The sequence below is a fragment of the Ictalurus furcatus genome, chromosome 4 (genome assembly GCF_023375685.1).
Source record: "Ictalurus furcatus strain D&B chromosome 4, Billie_1.0, whole genome shotgun sequence".
In the NCBI taxonomy this organism is placed as follows: Eukaryota; Metazoa; Chordata; class Actinopteri; order Siluriformes; family Ictaluridae; genus Ictalurus; species Ictalurus furcatus.
Window position 1 is genome coordinate 10731569 of NC_071258.1, and position 23185 is coordinate 10754753.

General features: G+C 37.8%; 3 protein-coding genes across 3 annotated transcripts; 2 read left to right on the forward strand and 1 right to left on the reverse strand.

The window, feature by feature from the left end:
- Window positions 1-1901: 1901 nt before the first annotated feature.
- LOC128606623 (chitin synthase chs-1-like) lies at window positions 1902-10490 on the forward strand. Its single transcript, XM_053622916.1, has 16 exons — window positions 1902-2043; window positions 2147-2236; window positions 2650-2808; window positions 2902-3076; window positions 3160-3261; window positions 3868-4009; window positions 4242-4442; window positions 4799-5083; window positions 5238-5417; window positions 5670-6069; window positions 6405-6439; window positions 6559-6623; window positions 6715-6825; window positions 6918-7135; window positions 8964-9058; window positions 9151-10490. The coding sequence occupies exons 1-15, from the start codon at window positions 1964-1966 to the stop codon at window positions 9028-9030; spliced, it is 2310 nt and encodes a 769-aa protein (XP_053478891.1). The 5' UTR covers window positions 1902-1963; the 3' UTR covers window positions 9031-9058; window positions 9151-10490.
- A 5515-nt stretch (window positions 10491-16005) lies between these two features.
- On the forward strand, window positions 16006-16975 carry LOC128606224 (chitin synthase chs-1-like). The gene has a single exon (XM_053622259.1). It carries the CDS (start codon window positions 16072-16074, stop codon window positions 16480-16482), a length of 411 nt encoding a protein of 136 aa, XP_053478234.1. The 5' UTR covers window positions 16006-16071; the 3' UTR covers window positions 16483-16975.
- Window positions 16976-20578: 3603 nt separating this feature from the next.
- On the reverse strand, window positions 20579-21654 carry c1qtnf13 (C1q and TNF related 13). The gene has a single exon (XM_053623883.1). The coding sequence runs from the start codon at window positions 21539-21541 to the stop codon at window positions 20579-20581; it is 963 nt and encodes a 320-aa protein (XP_053479858.1). The 5' UTR covers window positions 21542-21654.
- Between the last annotated feature and the right edge of the window lie 1531 nt (window positions 21655-23185).

Genomic DNA, 23185 nt, shown 5'->3' on the forward strand with positions numbered 1-23185 from the left:
TCAATATTTAGTGTGATTAAACCTATGCTTAAAAAAACATCAGTAGTACATTTATTGGGAAATTAGCTGGTAAGGTTTTCTGAGCATCTTGGAGACTCTTCCACAGTTTAGCTGCAGACAAATATTTGTATATAACATTGAATTTTTGTTGAAAAAAGTAATGTTTGGAAATATAAAATGCTTTTGTACTGAATCAGTAATGCAGAAGTCATATAAAAATATCTATAACAAAAGAAATGTGGTTGACTAAAGCAGGGGTTCCCAAACTTTTCCAGGACAAGGCCCCCCAAATGGCATTAACATTTGACTGAGCCCCCCCTTTTGCAAGATGTCTTTAAAACACATTAAAAATACAGACTTCTGAATATATCCCCCTTTTTTTTAAATTAATAATTACATCTTACATTACATTACATTAGGAATTGGTTATGTGTGTGTGTGTGTGTGTGTGTGTGTGTGTGTGGTTGTCTGAGAGTGAGAATATATTTTTCACACCAAATTGTTGAGGCCTCTCCGGGCGCCCCCTGGCAGCTCCCAAGGGGGCCGCAGCCCCTACTTTGAAAACCACTGGACTAAAACATATGAATAAACGTTACCTCTAAGAATATCTGTTAACATTAAATTATCATTCTTTTTGTGTAGACATCCTTTCTAATTTTGGTAACACTTGCAAGCAACGTGACTATGAGTGCTCCTGTAGGACAAAAATCGAGCGCTATGCTGAGTATCGGCTGTGTGTTGGTTGGACCAAATATTCTGCTTCTGCTCAAGAGTCTATGGAAGTTCATTTTCAAAAGTGCAATAAGACCATCAATCAAAGCAATCATTTGGGTAAGTACATTTATTAGGACTGGATAAACATAAATTACTTTGACTTGATTTTCATCTTATTAATCTTATCAACAATAAGCATATTAGATCTAGTAGTGGCGCAAGATTCAGTGACCAGGAAAAAGAAGTTCTATAACATATCTGTTTATTTATCTCCTAGGTGTTGTTTGTTGAGTTTTTGGTGTCACTTGGAGAAGCGATTCTTACAGTGGTGGCCATGCCACATTTTGACATTGTCACCAATGTGATGATCTTGAACAGCGTAAGCATCCTGTCAGCAGTATTCCAGGTAGTCGATCAATGTCGTGCAAGATGTAAACGGGAAGATGTTCCACACAAACCCAAGTCCTGCAAAGTGGAATGTGGAAAGTGGTTCAGACCAATTACTGCAATCATCTTCATTATTCTGGGCTATAGCCTCTTCATAATAAGCTACTTAGTAATAGAAGAAAGCCCCTTGCAAGTAAAAAGATCTGTGTATCTGGCCATTGTAGGAACCATTTTTGTTTCATTTAACTGGTGGGAGAACTACAGCAGTATGTTTCCATTTTTGAAAGACATCTCCAAGGACATAGCCAGTTCCCAGAATGTGGTTTGCATTCTGTCCAGTGTGATGAAAATACTGGTCACTGCAGCTGTGCTTGGAGCTATTGGAATTGGAGATCCTTTAGACTGGACTTCCCTACACTTGACCCCTACATGTGTGAGCAATACCATCTTTGGTTTGATGGGAATCCAGATTATTTCTTCTGCAATGTGCCGTTGGTTTGTTGTGGTGGCTTGCAAGATGCATGCCCTGCGTCGCTGTTTTGTCGTGCCCATGTACTTGTCCTCTGTGGTTGTTCTGCTTCTGTGCCTGAGTCCACTTGCCACTTTCAAACAGAAGTCTAAATCAAACATGAGTTTTTGTATGAACCAGACCATTAACACTATTTCACTTAATTCACTGATGAATGACATCACATATACACTTTCCTCGCGGCGTATTGTGTCAGAAATGAATGTTGTAGGATTGGTGGTTCTTGGCATGTGTGCCCTTAGCTGGTGGCTGGGACTCATACTAAGCACTGGTTACATCTGGTTTCTGAAGATCCAGCGCATCGAGAGAACTCACGACCTATTTGTGAAGCAGATGTATGAGGGAGCATTTCTGGAACAGTCCATGTTGCTCAACACACGTTTTGTGGCCAGGGAGAAAAAGAATGATGAAGGGTACATACTGACGTACTGATATCCTGATCTCAAAACATGACTATATGTATAATACAGTGTGAAATGCAGAATTAACATTAAACATTGCTGTGTTTCTCCTCAGATCAAAAGGCCCTGTGACAGTCTATTTATGTGCAACAATGTGGCATGAGACATATGATGAAATGATGAAAATAATCATCTCAATGTTCAGGTAATTTGAGTCTAATATACAGTGCCCACCACTAATATTAGCACCCTTGGTAAATATGAGTGAAGAAGGCTGTGAAAAAGTATCTTTATTGTTTAACCTTTTGATCATTTGTTAAAAAATTCAGAAAAATACTCTGCTCTCATGGATATCAAACACAGGATTATAATTGATAACCCACTGATATTAAAAAAATATTTTAGTACACCTGGGTGACTAGAAAAAGGAAATTGTTCAAGCATGACTTCCTGTTTCACAGGGGTATAAATATGAGGAAAGGTTAAACAATAAAGACAATTTTTCACAGCCTTCTTTACTCATGTTTACCAAGGGTGCCAATATTAGTGGAGGGCACTGTAAATCGGAATGTGTGTAAAATAAACTTATTTTCATTACAAACAAGAATTTGTGACCAGGCTCGACAAATTTCGTCCAAAAACGAACAACCACAATGATGCTTCCTTCGAGTTCCATATTTATTTTGACGATGCTTTTAAGGATGTGCAGAATGGCACGGTGCGACATGTAAACGAATATGCTGAGATCCTAGTGGACGTAATCAAAGAAGTATACACGTAAGCATTATCACATGACCTATTTTAAACAAGTAAGGAAATTACAGAGACAAAAGGTAAAAATAAACCACTACATGTTTGTTCATGTAATAGAATTTTTAGTGACGACGACCTGTGTATATTCAAGAAGAAGCCCCGTCTCCCTCAGCAGAAGATCATCAGCACACCGTATGGAGGTCGTCTGGAGTACACACTTCCTAAAGGCAACATAATGATGGTTCACCTCAAGGACAAACAGCTGATACGACACAAAAAGAGATGGTCCCAGGTAAGTTCCAAAGCAAGCTACAATTAAATCCACTGTTTTACTTTAAGCCCCAAAGTGTGGTGATTACAATCTGTTTCAAACAGATCATGTATTTATACTACATCCTTGGCTGGAGACTCAACAGCAAGTACTTGAAGATGTTTGAGATGTTTGGACATGTGGATAAACTGAGGAAAAACCTAAAGGTAAGGAACTGGCATAGGATGAATGGTTCTTCCATGCACAGCTTAATACTTTATTAACCTTTTTGGCTCCTGAGTGGTGCAACAGAAAAGCATTCACCCTGTCATCAGGACACTGAGAATTTGAATCCTGACAATGCCATTGGTGGCCAGGAGTCAAGAAACAAAACTGGCTTTGCTCTCTGGATGGGATGTATGGCATATTCTCTCAACGCTGTTATGTTTAACATAATGTTTATATAATTTATATCATGGGGCTTATGTTTTTGGACAAAGGCCGACAGCAAGTTCATCTAAGTGTATCATGCTGCCCTGAGCAACGTGGAATTTGGCTTCATGTGTCTCAGAGGAAGCACGTGTTTGTCCTTACCCTCTGTGGTTGGTAGCTGTCATGTCATGGGGAGATTTAGACAGTAGACGGGATATCCAAATTTGGGAGAAATGGAAGAAATGTTTTTTTTTTTTAAATAAATAACAAATCATAAATAAATGATTATAAAAATAAACAAAAACAGGTCTTTCCTGGATTCATTGACTAACCTAACAAACATATCCTTGAAGACGAATTTAATTAATATAGGTTTATTAAACAGCCTTTTTCTGATTTAGAAAGAGAAAGAAAACACATACATCTTGGCCCTGGATGGAGACACAGATTTCCAGCCCTCTGCTGTGATGTTACTGATTGACAGACTTAAACTTTACCCGGAGGTGGGAGCTGCCTGCGGCCGGATTCACCCCACTGGCACTGGTATGATGATCTGCTTGTTGTGTGTATGGTTTTTAGTTCAAATTCATTCATAAATACCAGTACTTTGCGTACAAATGTATTCAATTCCACTATAAAGATGAATAACTAGAACTAGCATGCTGAGGTCATTAAGTAACTCTTCACAGCATACAGTATACAGGAATGTACAAGTGGAAGAAAACAGCTAATAAACCTGCTGATCTTTATCTCTGTTAAAATTGTGTGTCTGAAGGGCCCATGGTGTGGTATCAGAAATTTGAGTATGCAGTGGGCCACTGGCTGCAGAAGACAGCAGAGCATGTGTTTGGCTGTGTGCTCTGTAGCCCTGGTTGCTTTAGTCTCTTCAGAGGTGCTGCCCTCATGGACGATAATGTCATGAAGAGATACACCACCAAACCAACAGAAGCCAGTCACCATATACAGTACGACCAAGGTATTAGCTGACGCACATCTTCTAAAACATTCAGTAGTAATTTGGTATAATGCTAAATTGTGGTAATTCCAGACACTAGTTCACACCAAAGCAAAGCCTGTGGATTCTTAGTTCCAGTCATTATGTATGCATAAAGAATGTTTATAACTGCTGCCATCTGCATCAGTTTTCAGCTTTAAATACCAGGTAGATTATGGATAAACACTTTCAACATTACAATGAAACCAGACCCAGGAATCAACTAATACATCATTTTAATCATGTAAATGTAAAATTAAGTCTGCCTAATGGGTTAACGAGCAGTAAAAATTCTAAATGTTCTAAATATTTCTTCTTGTACTATTGCATGATTCCAGGAGAGGACCGCTGGCTCTGCACTCTCTTACTGCAGCAGGGCTGGAGGGTGGAGTATAATGCTGCATCAGACGCCTACACCAACGCACCACAGGACTTCAAAGAGTTCTACAACCAGCGGCGGCGCTGGGGGCCCTCCACCATGGCCAACACCATTGACCTGCTCGGCTCTGGGGGCCTGACCACTCAGCAGAACAGCTCCATCTCTAAACCTTACATCATTTACCAGGTCATCAGCATGGGTGCCTCCATTTTGGGCCCTGCCACCATCTGCCTGATGATAGCAGGTGAAGAGCTTCTCTTTCTTTCATCTGGAAAAAAGAAAAGAACTGTAAACATGCTGCTCCTAATTTATAGATGAAAACTCTAATAATAGCCAACGTGGTTGCTTCACTCTTATGTGTAATAATCTTTTAAATTCGTCTGTAATGTCTCTTGCAGGAAGCTTTACTTTCATAATGAAAATGGAACAAAATGCTGCTCTCATTGCAGCCACAGTGCCTCCCACAATCTACGTGGCACTGTGCTTCAAGGTGAAAGCTGACACACAGATCCGGATAGCAGCAGTCATGAGTGTTCTGTATGCGTTCCTCATGACTGGAACGATTCTCTCCATCATAGGTAGCACTTCTTTCAATATTCTTATCATGGACTCTGATGATTTCTGCTTTTTATTAGATGATTTTTATTACTACACTATGGAAGTAAAATGCCAAAAAAAAAAAAAAAAAAAACATCAAATAAAAATTACATCTGACCATACATGACAGTATTTAACTGAATATATCTTGTGAAAAGGAATTTGGTTTGGAAAACAAGCAGGCAAGTGGGAACCAACCTGACCTCAACATTATCTGTACTGTTCCTTCTTAGGTGACATAGTAATAAATCAGACATTTATGACCCCCAGTGGCCTGTTTCTGATTAGCATGACTCTACTGTACTTCATCACAGCAGCTCTTCATCCTCAGGAGTTTTCCCTGGTCATCTATGGGGTATTGTATTTCCTCTGTATACCCAGTGGCTATCTCCTGCTTTCTATTTACTCCATTGTGAATATGAACAATGTCTCATGGGGGACACGAGAGACTGGTGGTAAAGTGGAAACTGTAGCGGTGAGTGCCATCAAGAGGCAGGTCATACAGGCTGCATGCTGTAAATGCCCCTGCTGGAATAACAGTGACACTACAAGTGTAAATGAACCACCAGCGAAATCCACAGTATCTGAGGAGGGAGATCTTAGGGTCCAAATGGATTCTGAAGAAACTGAGAGGTAAACAACAAAAAAAAATCATTATAAAAATGATTTCCCAATCCTATCAGGATGAGTAATTTGAAATGAATTATGACAGTATTTAGGAAGTATTTGCAATCACCATACTTTTCCACAATTTTCAGCATAATATCAGAATTTCAGTCTGCAATCGTGCTTTCTGGCAATCTAAAAACAAAATACTTCCACAAGTCTGTTTTGTATTTATTACCACATTTTACAAATTTAAAAAAACGTTTACCACCACCACCATGTTGTACAATATCTAAATGTGATTTGTTACCTAGCAATACTATAGTGGTTTAAATATTTTTCTATTTGAATCTATTCACTAGGTCAAATGAATGCATCACACCACAAACTCCGAGAAGTAAGTGCCAATATTTACAGTAGATGCTACAAAAAATTATTTGTATTCACAATTTACATTACACTTTATAAAGGATGATCATGTTTCCCCCCCGATTCTATTTAAATTAATACATAAAGACTGGATCGAAGGTCTGCAAGTAAAATCTCATGATTTTCCACTTCACCAGGACACACTCTCAGAGGTAGAATTAATATCTTCAAAAAGTCTCTGAAAATGTACATTTTATTGTAACTATTTGACCTTATTCTACATATTTTCTCCTGATGTTCTAGGATGAAACTGAGTTTTGGAAAGAACTGCAGAAACGGTATTTAGAACCTCTTAAAGAGAACAAAGAGCAACAGGAAAAAGTAGCAGAAGAGCTCAAAGGCCTTAGAAACAAGGTCAGACTGTATAGAGTATGTAGAAGTCATAAAACATTCCAAACAAAATGTATTATTACAACTGATTTTATAAGATTTATTTTCTTGTTTAGGTGGCATTTGTATTCTTCATCTGCAATGCTCTTTGGTTGATGGCCACCTTCTTCCTCCAAACCATTGGCAAGCCTGTCACCCTGAGTATTCCAAAAATTTATCCAAATGGGACTGTGGCAAAAGGCGAAATATTTTCTGTTGATCCAATATCACTGATGTTTCTTCTGAGCTTTACATTGCTACTATTTATGCAATTTTTCGCCATGCTTTACCACAGGTAACTAAACCTACTTTAACTAACACTATTATACTGCATATGAATTAAACATACAATGTATGGTTAACACTCCCATAATTAATTAAAGTATACACAGTATTAATGTGTAATTTTATTACTGACCTATTATGGGGGTTTTTTATGCTAGATTTAATGCTAGAATTTTCAGGTGGTCCATGTCATTCTGAATGATATTTTTCTATCTGTAAATACAACTGAGAAGTAGTAGTGAAATGACAGTATTTATGTAGCATTGCAAAATCTATTGATAATGCATGGAATGCAATGGCCCAAACGTTTAAATTTAGTTTTGTGTGAGTACAATACATTATTTAATTGAATTTTTTCAAAAGTGAAAATTTATTGGCATGTAGCTTATAAAAGAAAAGAAAAGTAAGCTAAGTACTTTCCACAATAGTCTAGCAGTACAATAGCAGTTGACTGTGTGTGTTTATGTAAAATTTATCAATATATATATAATAGAATGTTACACATGTGTAGTACTGCCAGGACAGGTTCGTTCAAAACTCATAGAGCATTGACCTTTGCTGGTTTCCTTGCCTGGTACAATGTAGCAAATGGGTAGCCTATAAAAGGTTCCACAAGGTTGTGCTCATCATCTTGCTTTTCTCATCAACCTAAGTGAGCCAGGTAGGCTCTCTCAGTTGTAGAAACACAGTTACATATGAAAACTTCCATTATACTTCTTTATGGACTGGACTTCCAGGGCTATTTCCTTCTGAAGTAGAATATGCCTGCATTATCACTTCATTTACTCAGTTGGCCAACTAATCTTTAGAGAGTAAAGCACTGTTATGGTGCTCCCTAAACACACAAACTGAAGATAGCTGGCTACCACTTCCACTGTAAACAGTGGTACATTCTGCATGTCCTCTGGGCATTATCTCCAAATGTGCCACCAGATTAGAAATACAATTTACACTTTGCAAAGTAGCATACATTTCTCAAACCAGTGTGTCAGTTTGTATATATTTGGGTTGCCAGTATGCTTGCCCTTTTTTCAGGTCGCAGTTTCAATACATATATAAAAGCTCTTTAATGAAACGGGTAAATTGTGGAATCGACCAGTCACTTGCTTGGGTACTGCAGTACTTAGGCATTTGCTTAGATGTATAGATTGGAGGATCCTATGGCAGTCTTAACAACAGCCTGCAGCATATTTTCTGCAACTGCTCCAGTGCACTACTGTATTACACTCTGATCTTCAGAATGCTTTAGTTCTAGTGCATGCATTGATCATGTTCATCATGAATCTACATCAAGGTCTGGCAGAACAAACAGCTCGTCATCCTCGCCTGAAAAACAAGAGGTTAGGATCTTGTGATGAATCAATTACATAATTATGAATCACATAATGAGGTTATATGGCTAGTTATACTGTGTACGCAGTGCTCATGCTGCTACATGCTGACATAAACAATAGGCCATGTGTCTGTTTTAATAACACGGTTAAATGTGCAAAAATCGTAAGAAATCAAATGCAATAGCAAAATTAGACTTAATAGCAAGAAACAAAGTATTAGAACATTATACTCAGTGTCTTTATCAACTCCTTGGCAAGTTATGAATGGAAAAGAGGATGAGTATGATGCAGCAGGGACACTTCATAGGCTTCCATTGTGGGATCACTTTGCTATTTGTACTCAGCAGTGAAACAAGCAAATGGGAAAATGCCACTAGATCAGCAGGAAATCACCCTGGCTGTTCTGAACTTATAGAATTCAGTAGAATATAATTGACTGTACTAGGTTGTAGGTTCCATAGCCCATCCAGTTTTTTCTGATTTGGTTGTTGTTGTTTTTTTTAGAATCTACACATTAATCCATTTTGTGGCCTACATTGACACTGAAATTAAAACTGTCAATAGGAAATAATCAGCTGAATCTAGTCATGATAAAAACGGTATGTTTTCTTTAGAATTTAACATCAGTATATAACAAATATGAGTGAAACAGCGGGAAAAAATATGATGTTTGGTTATGATTTTTCTATAGGTTCTTGAATCTTCACAAACTAATGATCAGTCTGGCACACCACTGGAAATGGATTCATGCAACTAGAACCCAACTGCTAAAGGAGAGATGATTAAAGTACAACTTTAATATAAGCTCTCAAAAGAGAAACCATGCTTACCTCAGCTGAAGGACAACCTTCTTATCATGTCTATCTGTTAAATGCATTACTATACATAAAACTACAAGAAAGAAAGTTACAGATGCACCTACAAGATGCTAGTAGATACTAGACTTGGGGTACACTAAAAATCCATTGTATAGCATCTCTGGTTGGTCAACCTGTTGGCTGTACAGCCAGATGACATCTCATCTGTCCAGTAAAAGCAGCGGACTCTAGCTCTTTTACGCAATGTGTCCTCATCAAATACTATAGTGTATACTATAGTGTATATGTTAAGGTAGCACCAGTAGAGGCTATTTATTAAGAGACTACTGAATTGATTGATATTAATAACTTTTCACTATTTATTGATTGATTCATGATTTCATTAATCTATCTCATTATGAAATGGCTCACTGATAATAAATAAACACATCTTCTTGGTAATGATTTATTTTATTTTTTTTGCTTTTGTGCTCTTAGAGATGGAAATCCACATTAATTCTTTCCTACATCAAGCCAGATTCAAATATATGAGGAAAGAAAAGCACAGGCTTCGCAATACATATTACAGAAAATAATCAGTTAACAGCAGAAATTGTTAAGTTTCAGACATTATTAAATGTATTCATGCATATGTATACCTCTGTGCTGGATATATCATAATCAGTTAAACGAGTGACTATTGGTTTAAAATTTCACATGACCATTTCCTGAAGGGCAAAAGGGAAGCTCTTATTGTGAAGTAACCGGAAATATGTGGGGATTTTGAGGAGGGTGAATGGTGTGGTGGAAAAAAATGGCGGTCGCTAATAAAGTTGTGATCGATTAACTTATGAAGTGTGTCTTTGAGCGTGACAGAAATGACACCTGAAGGTCATCTACTTGTTATTGTGGTATTTAATGCCCTTGTATTATTAGAATAAGTGTTTGCTGTTAAAAAGGAAATATGTTGTTTTGTTATCGTGCCATTTCACATTACAGCTGCGGTCAAGAGAAGGACCGAAAAGCAAAGCCAATGGCAATGGGAATCACTCTAGAATGTGGCAGTACTTGACAGTAGCCATGGCTGGAGGAGCTGAGCAGGGTTGACAGTGAGCATCAGACAAGCCTAGTAGCAAGCACTCTGAGCTGGCCCTGAGGGAGGCTGCACTCAGCACTTAGGAGGCCTTGAAAGCGGACAAGGGAGCAACAAGAAAGCTCCTGCGAACTGAATGACTCGAGATGCACACTTGAAATCCATTACCAGTGAAAGAGTAGCCATGCTGTAAAAGAGGTCATTTGCAATCAGGGTGGGAAGTTGGCTGTGTAAGCCAGATCACTCCCATTCATGACGTATGCATTGTGCATTGATGGTTTGGCAGGAAAACACCTGGAGCAAGCAGCCCCATCAATCCCCATGGCTCTACAGCCATGGCTGGAACAGGCTGAGCAGGTTTTGATTCCCATTGCAAGCTCTCAGAAAGCAACTGCATTTGTGAAAGGATTTGTTGCAAGACATGCTTAGGTCTGCCAATAGTAGTGGTGCCCTAGGGCTGTTTTTAACTGCTCAGGTTCTGCTGGGTTCATGTTTCTAACATGGTTTGCCAAAGCTGGACTGGAACAAGTTGAGTGGCCACAATAGAGCCCCAACCTGAACAACTGAACGCATTTGAATTGAACACACATGAATTGTAAGGCCTGTAAGTAAGTAGACAAGTGAGTCAGCAAGTGAATAGTTCTCTAAGTTGATGTGTTGGAAGCAAGAAAAACTAGCAAGTGTAAGGATCTGACCAACTTTGATAAGGGCCAAATTGTGATGGCTAGACAACTGTATCAAAGCATCTCCAAAACAACAGGGCTTGTGGGGTGTTCCCGGGATGCAGTGATGAGTACCTACCAAAAGTGGTCCAAGGAAGGACAACCGGTGAACTGGTGACAGGGTCATGAGTGCCCAAGGTTCATTGATATGTGTGGTGGTGCAAAGGCTAACCACAGAAGAGCTAGTGTAGCACGAATTGCTGAAAAAGTTCATGCTGGCTATGGCAGAAAGGTATCAGAACACACAGTGCATCGCAGCTTGCATATGAGGCTACATAACCACAGACTGGTCAGAGTGCCCATGCTGAAGCCTGTCCACTACCGAAAGTGCCTACAATGGGAACATGAGCATCAGAACTGGACCATGGAGCAATGGAAAAAGGTGGCCTGGTCAGATGAATCATATTTTCTTTTACATCATGTGGAAGGTCGGGTGCATGTGCGTCACTTACCTGGGGAACAGATGGCATCAGAATTGAAAATAATTGAAAATTGATTGAATTGAGTTACATTAACATAATTTGGTTTTGAACATCAAACATGATTTGATCATATCTTTTCAATGCCCTGAAAAATTTTTACTTCACCTGAGCTGAGGATTGAACCCTGGCTGCTGACATTCCGCAACAGCACATTACCACTGCGTTATTCCACCACATACACTTTACCCATGTTAATTTAAATACTATAGTTATAGTACCTGTTCTGTATGAATCGATCGAAATTAAACCAAATATTCAAAACATTTTATATATTAATTTTAAAATGTGGCAACATTTATCAAAAGTGTTGTTACAGAAATAGCATGTTCACAACATTATTTACACATCCTGACTATCATGGATAGTCAGAGGCGGATAGTAAAGTGCTACATTTACTTCATTACATTTACTTGAGTAACTTTTTGAAAAAAAAATACTTTTAATTGTTAACTGGCTATACTTATACTTTTACTCAAGTTCATTTTAATCACAGAAATGTACTTTTACTTCACTACTTTCGGTGTTTACTGTTCAATATTAATGAATATATGTACCGACACAAACACACACACACACACACAGTTCTCCATGTAGTCTGAAATTCAGGATTTCCCTTCATTTTAATCAGATCCGAAGTAACTAGTAACTTGCTACTTGAGTAGTCTTCTCATCGTATATGTTATTACACTTGTTCAAGTAATTATTAACATTACTGCTTTTACTTTGTACCATCACATCTTTATCCCCACTGAACAGTTGCTCTACGAGGGTTCAGCTCTACCTGACCAGCCGACCTACATGTTAGAGGTGTAAAAAGGAAGGTGTGAAAGTGTCTTGGCCAAAACAATAGCAGGAATTATCCACACTCAACCCCCAGCACAGGTGCAAATGGCCCATAACCATAGGCCCACACAAACCCAAAGTGTGGAGGCCATTCCACTGAACTACCCAAAACATATTTCAAATGAAACTGTATGAAAAGATTACAAAAACAAGAGACTGACAGAAAATCCAGAGACTCTATTTACAGACCTCCATGAGGATGTCAGCACCAGCAACCTGATCTTTTACATGAATAAACCCAGGGACATCACAAGTGATTTATGAATGGGAGGGGGGCTAAGCCTCTTTTAGGGGGCCCTAGGCATTCTTCCCCCAAAAAAATTTCAAGCCACCAAAACATCTTTCTAGTCATGTATATTTTGGAGTAGCAATGGGTGTAAAATCTATAGAAATAAAGTTATTTTTGGTCAAGGTATATCTGTCTCATAATTTGTGTTAGAGACTGATCTAATATGACTTAAATGATATCAAAATAAAGAAATTAAAGTCCACTTTGTCCCCATCCATTCAACACCAACAAAAGGCAAAAATGGCTGTACTATGTAGCCAAAACACTTTTTGGATTTTATTTAGAGTTAGTGAGTGAGATGGCAATCAACATTACATTACTGCAAATTGTCTTTGTTAATTACATTAACTACATTTACATTGGCAGTCATAATCGAGCTACTGTGTAGTCGAGCTACAGTCTTATTTGTCTGTCCGAGTATACATGACATGATGCGTAATCGAATGATTGATATGGTTTGGTGGGATCCCTTGTGTTGCGCGTCACCTCTTGTAATGATCTGGGAGTATTTCCCTTTAAGACCAGGAGGCAGGGATGCAACTGCACATTTGCTGAGGGATATGCAAGACCAATGTCAGCACACCAACATAAGGTTTTTTCTCTTAAACTTTATGCATTTTTACATTTAAAAGCAATTTGTTTAATGAGGATGCGTAATTGTTTGTTTATAACATAATTAAATGTGTATAATATAGAATAGGCCTAGTGAATAGTCTTTGTAAACTATATATACCTTGCATATATACTATGACAGACTGGTTAAAAACTACCAAAAATATATATTTTTAAAAGTGCTTAAAACTATTAAAAACTAAAGGATATGGTAGATCAGTTCTTTAAGACACATTCTTTTTTTTTTATGAACAGCCATGTACAAAGCAAGAAAATGGTTTTATTTGCTAAACAGTAAATTATTAATTTAATTTTATCTGCCCCATTATTTAAAAAATGCTTAATTGTTCCAAATGACTGGTTCTAAGCAACCTTTCCATCACAAGCATAGATGGAGCTGCAGGACATAACGCGCTCATGTGCATTAACAGAGGATGAGGTGAAAAGCCCAATAAGGTTGTGTTTGGTGGGGAGGCCCAATTTGAACAATCTCCTCAGTTTCTCTCAAATATAAACCGAACGTCCATTCATAAACATACGGCGAGTTTTTTTGTTGTTTGAGCAAGGGAGATACTCGGAAATGAACTTATGTTAACGTTAATCACTTTGCCCTCTCAGGCAACAACGTTAAATGTTGATTAACTTCCAGGGGTGGATTTAGTGATTTGGGGGCCCTAGACAAAATATAGGAATGGGGCCTTCCTTTCAGTGTTTTAACATTGATATTTAAATTTTAAACATACGTTATTTAGCATTAATAGCAATAATCAGGGGTGGACCGGGACCAAAAAGTGGCCCTGGACTTTCTGGCCCAGAACGGACCACCACACCTTGCCCACAACACGCCCCATCATAACACACTGGCTCACTGATGGTTAGACCAACACCAGTTACTAGCAGTTACTAGCATAAAAATATAACACAATACAGAAATATAAATGCTATTTAAACATATTTATTTGAAGCAGCACTGAACAGATATCAAGTCATATTTGTAAAATAGGTAAACAGAAACTGAAGAACAGTGTGACAAAGAATATAAAACAATCAAGACCGCTAGTCTATGTTAGCTAGTCAGGACATCTTCTGGGTGCAGTGTAGGAGAGCTGCAGCACTCAGCTGTACAAGTCCTCAACCAGGACTGAAACTTTATTTTTTAACACTAACATGAATCCACATCTAATCATTTTACCACCAAAAAATAGACCGCTACCACTACTAGCACTACTACTACTACTATAATAATAATAATAATAATGATAATTATTAATAATAATAATAATAATAATAATAATAATAATAATAATAACAATAATAAAGTGTTTTATTTTCTAATATTATATTATGAAATTAATCGTGATATTAGGCCCATATTAATAAATAAGTCTATTTCACTACAACCACTAACCAAGAGAAAACAGTAAGTCACTGTACGGTACAGTAGGACAGCTTATTAAAATATTCTACTTTTTTGTAAATTGTGGTAATATTTAAATATATTTATTTGAAGTAGCACTGAACATGAATCCCCATCTGAATGGCCCACTATCATCATGTGACATTAAACTCATATGATCATGTCTGCAGAGTTCAGGGTTTCATTTGGGAGCAGGTCATCAGAGCTTTAGGAGGGAATGAGGAGGAGGAGGAGGAGGAGATGGAGGAGGAGGAGGAGAGGGGTGTATACATATGAGTGTGTGTGTGTGTGTGTGTGTATGAGAAAATGTATATTTGAAAAAGCATTTGTATGTCCGTGGTATAAACTAATCTGCTGAATACTAAGTCATAGCATGTTATGTTTACATTTATACCATTTTTAAATTATATTGGTCATCTTTGGCACCTATATTTTGCCCTACCCGTTATACCTCACACTTCCACAATAAAACTGTGTATTGGTCGGCACTAGACTGTCAATTACTGTCTTTACTGTCCTGTTTTATTATTATTGTACTGTCCTGTGTTGTTAGCACACGTCTGCACGTGCACATTATGTAAAAATGTGCAGGTCTTATTTAGTTCTGTGTCGTCTCATGCGGTTAGTGTGTTGTTTTATGCAGCACCTTGGTCCTGGAGGAACGTTGTTTCGTTTTACTGTGTGCTGTACCGGCTGTATGTGGTTGAAATGACAATAAAAGCCACTTGAACTAAATATCTTTCTAGCCTGCTGAGACCTTTAAGTAGCACTGCATTAGAGCTTAAAAAAATGCATTGACCTTCATCCCTGTTAAAATTTTGTGTATGATGTGTACCATGGTGTGGTATCAGAAATTTGAGTATGCAGTGGGCCACTGGCTACACAAGACGGCAGAGCATGTGTTTGGCTGTGTGCTCTGTAACCCAGGTTGCTTTAGTCTCTTCAGAGGTGCTGCCCTCATGGACAATAATGCCATGAAGAGATACACCACCAAACCAACAAAAGCCAATCATCATATACAGTACGACCAAGCTGACGCACATCTCAAATATTCAGCAATAATTTATTTTTAATGCTAAATTCTAATTGTGCTAATTCCATGCAATAGTTGACATTTAAATAAATCAAACCTATTGGTGTTAATAAATAAAACAATAATACATGCAAATAATACTTCTTTTTACTATTGGAAACTGACATGAAGTTACACAATTCTTAAATCCAGTCATTAGGAATATGCATAAAGACTGTTTATGACTGCTGTCAAATTACTGATAGCACTACTGCCAAATTTTCAAACTTATTCAACATTACAATGAAAACAGACTCAGGAATGAAATAATTATGTAAATGTAAAATGAAGTCTTTTTCATTGTTAATGAGCAGTAAAAAATCTAAATGTTTCTTCTTGTACTATTGCATGATTCCAGGAGAGGACCGCTGGCTCTGCACTCTCTTACTGCAGCAGGGCTGGAGGGTGGAGTATAATGCTGCATCAGACGCCTACACCAATGCACCACAGGACTTCAAAGAGTTCTACAACCAGCGGCGGCGCTGGGGGCCCTCCACCATGGCCAACACCATTGAGCTGCTCGGCTCTGGGGGCCTGACCACTCAGCAGAACAGCTCCATCTCTAAACCTTACATCATTTACCAGGTCATCGGCATGGGTGCCTCTATTCTGGGCCCTGCCTCAATCTGCCTGATGATGGCAGGTGAAGAGCATTATTCTTCAAAATTGTTTCTGTTATTGATTGAAAAGAAATGAAGTCTAAACTTGCTCCTAATTTTATAGCTGAACTTAATAACTTGAACTTATTAACTTACTACAAGGCTGAGTCAAATGAAAACCTTAATCTTTTTTTTATTTAATTTTGCATAGTTTATTGAAATTGGTGTCATACAAGTGTATCATTTTTCCACACAATCTCCATTTCATTCAATTCAAGTGCTCCAGCACTTAACCAGTGCCTGGATTCTGATAGAACCAATTCTTCCGGTCGTGTGTGTAGTCAACGGTGCACTGTCTGTTGCACATCTTCATCCAAATGGAAGGTCTTTCCACCTAATGCCTGCTTTGGTGGTCCAAAAATGCGGAAATCACTCACAATGAGATCTAGTTAGTACTACTGATGTGGCAGACAATCAAACACGATGTGCAGTATGGGGCAGTGCGTTGTCGTGCTACAACAAGACGCCAATACGCAGAAGTTCAGGTCTGATTGTAAGTCGTAGATCATTCCTGAGGCTGTTGTGTGTGTTTGCTGTTGACTCATGTAAATTACAGCTGTGTACTGTCTAATTTATGTCTCACTTTTAAGGTTTTCATCTGAGTCAGCCTCATAATAACCAACACACTGTAGTTGCTTCTCTCTTATGTGCAATAAAATTTGAAATTTGTCTGTAATGCCTCTTGCAGGAAGCTTTACTTTCATAATGAATATGGAACAAAATGCTGCTCTCATTGCAGCCACAGTGCCTCCCACAATCTACTTGGCACTGTGCTTCAAGGTGAAAGCTGACACACAGATTCAGATTCAGATTCAGTCATGAGTGTTCTGTATGCGTTCCTCATGACTGGAACAATTCTCACCATTATAGATTATACTGTTTTCTTTGACATCCACTTCATGTAATGACTTCTGGTTGCTCTTACAGAAAAGTCATATGAATTTCACACGTGAATAATGTACAGTAGTTATGAGTCATCTAGTTGTTACAATAAATGATTCACATGTGAATTGTAAACATGGTTTTTTCAGCGCAATTAATTTCCGCATTAGATTTTTATACATGATTTATGTATTTTCACGCCATGTTTTGTTTATTTTCATATTATACTTTTTATACATGATTTGTTTATTTTCACACTGACTGATTTTTTTTTTTTTTTTTTACATGAGATTCATTTACTTTTACTTTTTAATTTTTTATTTTCACATGTTCATTTTTCAAAAGGACATTTTGTTTGTCAGATGTAATTTTGTCACAGGAATAATGCTTTTTTTTTTTTTTCCAACAATCAAAATTATTCAACCCTCATTGCAAATCAGGTTTATTGTCAAAATTTACCACTTTCAGCTGTTTGCAATGAACAAAAGCAATTGAAATAGTTCATCACAACGAATGCTTCAAGTGGTTTCCCCAAATTCAACTGAAAATGTAACTTATAATGATTTCTCTTGGCTCTTAGTGTTGCCTTCTTGAGCATCAGTGAATGTTTGCACTTTTTGTAATAGTTGTTTACGAGTCCCTCGGTTGTCCTCAGTGTGAAAAGATGGATCTCAACATCATATAGCCGCTGTTGGAAAGGGGTCAAATAGGTAGAAGATGCTGGAAAAGCAAAGAATGTGCAGGACCTGGAGGATTTTTCTGAAGAACAGTGGGCAGTTTAAATGCCCAGGACAAACAAGGGACTCATGAACAACTATCACAAAACAGTCATTGATCATTCAGGTAACAACACACAGTATTACTGTAGTACTATACTAGATACTAGTCCAGACTCTTGTTATCTCAAAATTGGACTACTGCTACTCTCGGGCCTCCCGGCCAGCTTCATCAAGCCCCTTCAAATAATTCAGAATGCAGCAGCACACCTCGTCTTCAACCAGCCCAAGAGAACCCATGTCACACTCCTCTTCATCTCCCTACACTGGCTTCGTGTGGCCGCCCGTATCAAATTCAAGGCCTTGATGTTCAACTACAAGACCTTGTCTGGAACAGCACTATCCTACCTCAACACTCTCCTGAAGGCTTATGTTCCATCACGCAATCTGCGATCAATCAATGACCGATGTTTAGTAGTACCTACTCAGCGTGGCTCAAGGTCCCTTTCAAGAACATTCAAACTAATTGTTCCTCAATGGTGGAATGAACTTCCAACCTCAATCAGGACCGCAGAATCTCTCACCATCTTCAAAAAACAGCTAAAGACCCACCTCTTCTGTCAACACCTAACCAACCCATAAAAAAACAAAACAAACAAACAAAAAAACATACTTTGGCACTTACACCTCTACTCTGCGCACTTTGCTTCTTCTGGAACTCAATTAATGGATCTTGTAAGGTAGCACTACTTGTATTGTTCTCTGCTTGATATATCGCTTTGCTTGTATTTTCTCATTTGTAAGTCGCTTTAGATAAAAGCATCTGCTAAATGAATAAATGTAAATGTAATGTAAATGTATTAAGAATCAGGGGTATGTAAACTTTTGAACTGTGTCTTGTGGACTATATGTAAATATTTGTTATGGGAAATAGCTTATTCAGGATAGTACTAATTAAAAAATTTATATTTTGCAGATTCTGCAAGGCGTATGTAAACTTATGACCTTAGCTGTATATTTTAAAGCTAGAGGCATTTTCTGATAAAGTCACAGCAATAAAGTAAACAAAATAGCTTGAGGTTACCAAAAAGTTCTTGAGGTATTGTTTTACAAAGACCCCTGAACATATAAGGTAGGACAAATAATTAGAATAAATAATTAGAACATTAGAATACTAGCTGTAATTTACATTATACATTTACATGAATGAGTTGTTTTATATGTTATTGTTTCTATAGTAACAACTCATTCATAGAGACTTGCAGATGAGCTACATCAGGGGTTCCCAAACTTTTTCAGGGCAAGGCCCCCCAAATGGCATTAACATTTGTCCGAGGCCCCCCTTTTGCAAGATGTCTTTAAAACACATTAAAAATACAGACTTCTGAATATATCCCCCCTATTTTTTATTAATAATTACCTCTTTCATCTTTGCATTACATGACATTAGGAATTGATTATGTGTGTGTGTGTGTGTGTGTGTGTGTGTGTGGTTGTCTGAGAGTGAGAATCATGTATTTATTTATTTTTCACACCAAATTGTTGAGGCCCCCCCCCGGGCGCCCCCTGGTGGCCCCCACTACATAATCTAAGCGTAATAATAGTTTCAGTCAGTTGTATGTGTGTGTGTGTGTAAATGATAATTTTTTAAAAATGCACAGCTTTAACAGCTGATGTTATTTGATTTTTATTGTTGTTATTTTAAAAACTATCTTACATTTGACAGATTATTAATGTGGACCATTATAATTAACTACACATTTGCATCTTTAATTCTCCCTTGGAGTGGAATACCACATAACAGTTGCATGTGTGTGTGTGTTTGTGTCTTTTTTGGTTTCTTGTGTACAAAACATTTTGTTGTATAGCAGATTTTAAGGCATTGGTATGCTGCACAGCAATTACACAATTAAGTCCTACTTTCAAAAAACGGTATTGTTTCAAGTGACTTTATTATTATTTTTTAAAACATCAATTAATAAATATATGGTAGTTATGAAAAGAATAGTCATTTTTCTTAAGGTTCCTGGAGCTTTGGAAACCAGTGTTCAGTCTGGGACAGAGATGGAAACTACTACTGAAGTGCAACTTTAGTATAAGATCTCAAGAATGAAGCCATCTCAGCTGAAGCACACTCTATTTTGCCGCTTAAAGAACATTTCTAAAGACATCGGAGGTGCCATCACTGATATTCTATGACTGAAATATAATACGTGCTCAAATCTACATATATTTTAAGTAGCTATTGTTTTACTGTTTATTTTTTAAATTCTCAAGGAAAGTTAAATTTACTCAAGGAAAATAACTTTTATTTCAAATAAATGAAGGCAAACAAAACTTATTGGTGAGCCTAAAATACAAATATCCTATCTGGACAAACTTTTTATTTATTTATTTATTTACGTTTTGCAACACATATAGAGATAATAGTATAATCTATTTTAAGTCATTATGGATTGAAAAAAAATCAATGATGACATAATGCATGCATGATGTTAGTAAGTCTAATAATGGTTTCTATGTGAGCACCAGACTTCACTGGAAAGTTCTTTCCTTGTTCATGAAATCAGACTTGGGGTACACTAGAAACCCTGTAAAGGTTGTGTAGCGTCCCTGGTTGCTGTAAACAGCGTAGCGCTCATCTTGCTGGCTGTAAAGCCAAATGACGTCATCTTGGTTCAGTACTAACAACAAACTCTGGCTCTGCATCTCTCTTTTTCGTGATGCATCCTCATCAAACACCATGGCCTGCACCTCACCTGTCCCTTTCATTAACTTCACTGACACAGCCCGTCGAGGGTGCTTCCCCACTGTGAATGCAAAGAAGTACACTCCTGGCACTCGACACGTGAAGTAGCCAGATGACTTGTTGAAATGGCCACCGATGTTGACATACTCCACATCAAATGTCAGTGCCTCCCTCTTGTCATGTCTACTGCTTTCTCCCAGCAAAGAGGATGTCCGAGCTACTGAAAATGCAGACCTGAGATATTCAGTGGCTTCTCTCCAGTTATAACTGGGATCTCCAGGGGGCAGGCACTCAGGGCCAAGGTGGTTGCTTGGGTATCCCATAGAGGATGTAGACTCTGGGTATACTAGATAGCCAGAGAAAGTGATATAAGGAGCTGTAGTGCTGTAAAGGGCGTAGTTTGGGTTCTGCTGCACCAGCAGCCATACTGTGTCCATGGGCAACAGGCTAATCATGGCACTCTGGCTCTGTACCTTCCGGCTTTGTTTCCTGTACTCATTATAAGCCATAGCCTGCACTTCCTGTTTGTTCTTTACCAGCATCACAGACAGCAACTTCTTGGGGTACTTTCCTACTGTCAGTGTGAAGTAGTAAGCACCAGCGATCCGGCAACGAAAGAGGCCTGTGTCCGGGTTAAAGTCACCACCCACATTGACAAGCAGGTGGTCAAAGGTCACGACTCGCTGAAAGCCACCCAACATGCTGGTGCTGCGTGTGGCAGAGAAAGCCGAACGCAAGCTGGGCATCATGGGAGAAATATGGAAAGGGCTGACGCAGATGATGAACAAGACTGTCTGACAGAACACATTTCTGGACAAGTTCCAGAATAAACCTGAGGATGAGAACAGTTGAAGATTATTGTACATAACCAGTCATTTGCAACCTTTTTCATGAGCAATGACACTTTATGCCACAAAAAAGAATCTAATAAGATTTCAATTTGCGATGTTGTTAGAAATTATATTAGAAATCAGTCTATTCCTGTTTTGTTTTTAATGTTTTTTCAATATTTGTATTATAGTTTAATATACATTTTAGTTTTGTTTGTATTATAGTAATATCACTTTAAATTTTATATAGTTTTATTTGTTTTACTCACTCACATTCACTCACTTTCTGTAATCGCTTTATCATGATCAGGGTCACGGTGGATCCTGAGCCGATCCCGGGATCCCTGGGGGTGAGGCAGGAATACACTCTGGATGGAAAGCCATGGCTTTTATTTGTTTTAGTTTAAGTAATTTTACTTTGAGTTTTATTTTAGGATTAATTGAAAGTTATGTATATATTCTGACTGGCTTTAGTGAAAGACAGCTGTTGTTCTGCATCATCTTCTTGTTTCCTGATTGGCTTTATGGGCTTCACAATATTGGATCCAACCAAGATTTTATAGTCTGATGTATGATTGACGGTCTCAGCATTTATAGGCTGACATCCCAAAAACATGAAGCTGTGGGTTGCTTTTATTTTGATCAGTTAATGATGAGTTTTCAAAAGAAAAATGGAGAACACTTCACCTATTTTATTTTAATCTATTTTAGTTTTGGGTCATGTGCTGTTTTGTAACAATAGTAACATGTAAAAAGAAATATTTTTAGATTTAAGGCATTCAAGTCAAGCATTAATTTGAGCTATGGTCTGTATGTACCCACTACTGATGTCACTTTAATATAATTGCCAGCACTGTATATCATTCTGCTCAGATCAGATAAAGTACAGTATTTATAAATATTTCCATATACACTGAAAAGCAAACACCAGGGTCTTGAGGCCCTCTTGTCATCATGTTGAAATGCCATATGAGCAAGTTAGGAAGTCTGGTTTAGCCTTGTCACAATGCATTCCCTCTTTCCAATCAAGTGCTCACTGGAAGCAGTAGCTGCTCTAATGCAGCTGATATTGTCTGTTCACTCTGTGCACTGGGGAAAAGGCTGTAGATTAGCCACTGGCTCAGTTCCCCTATGTCCTAAAACAATAGCATATTTGCGAATGGGATGAGGCAGCGCAGATAAGATTATGTGACCAGGGACTAGTAAGCAAAGATCCAGTCTGAGAGTAAGATTCAGTAGAAAGACAAGTAGATATACTGAGATTCTATCATTCTATGAACTTGTAATTCTGAAAGCTCTTATGTGTCACAAATGGTAAACAGAAAACAATCAAGAGATGCATCTTTAATGAGAAACATCTTTAAATGTACTAAACGGTGTTGCCCTGATAAGGTGGTTAAAAGTTATTTAAAAAATGAAAGGTTTTACTGAGCAATAATAGATAATAAATTGGAAATTTGTATTAGTCAATTGTGCAATTTTTTTGCAATAAGAACATGGAGAGTATTAGTTCTCCATTTAAACAAGTTTTTTTTTTTTTTAACCGCAGTTACTTTTTTTCAG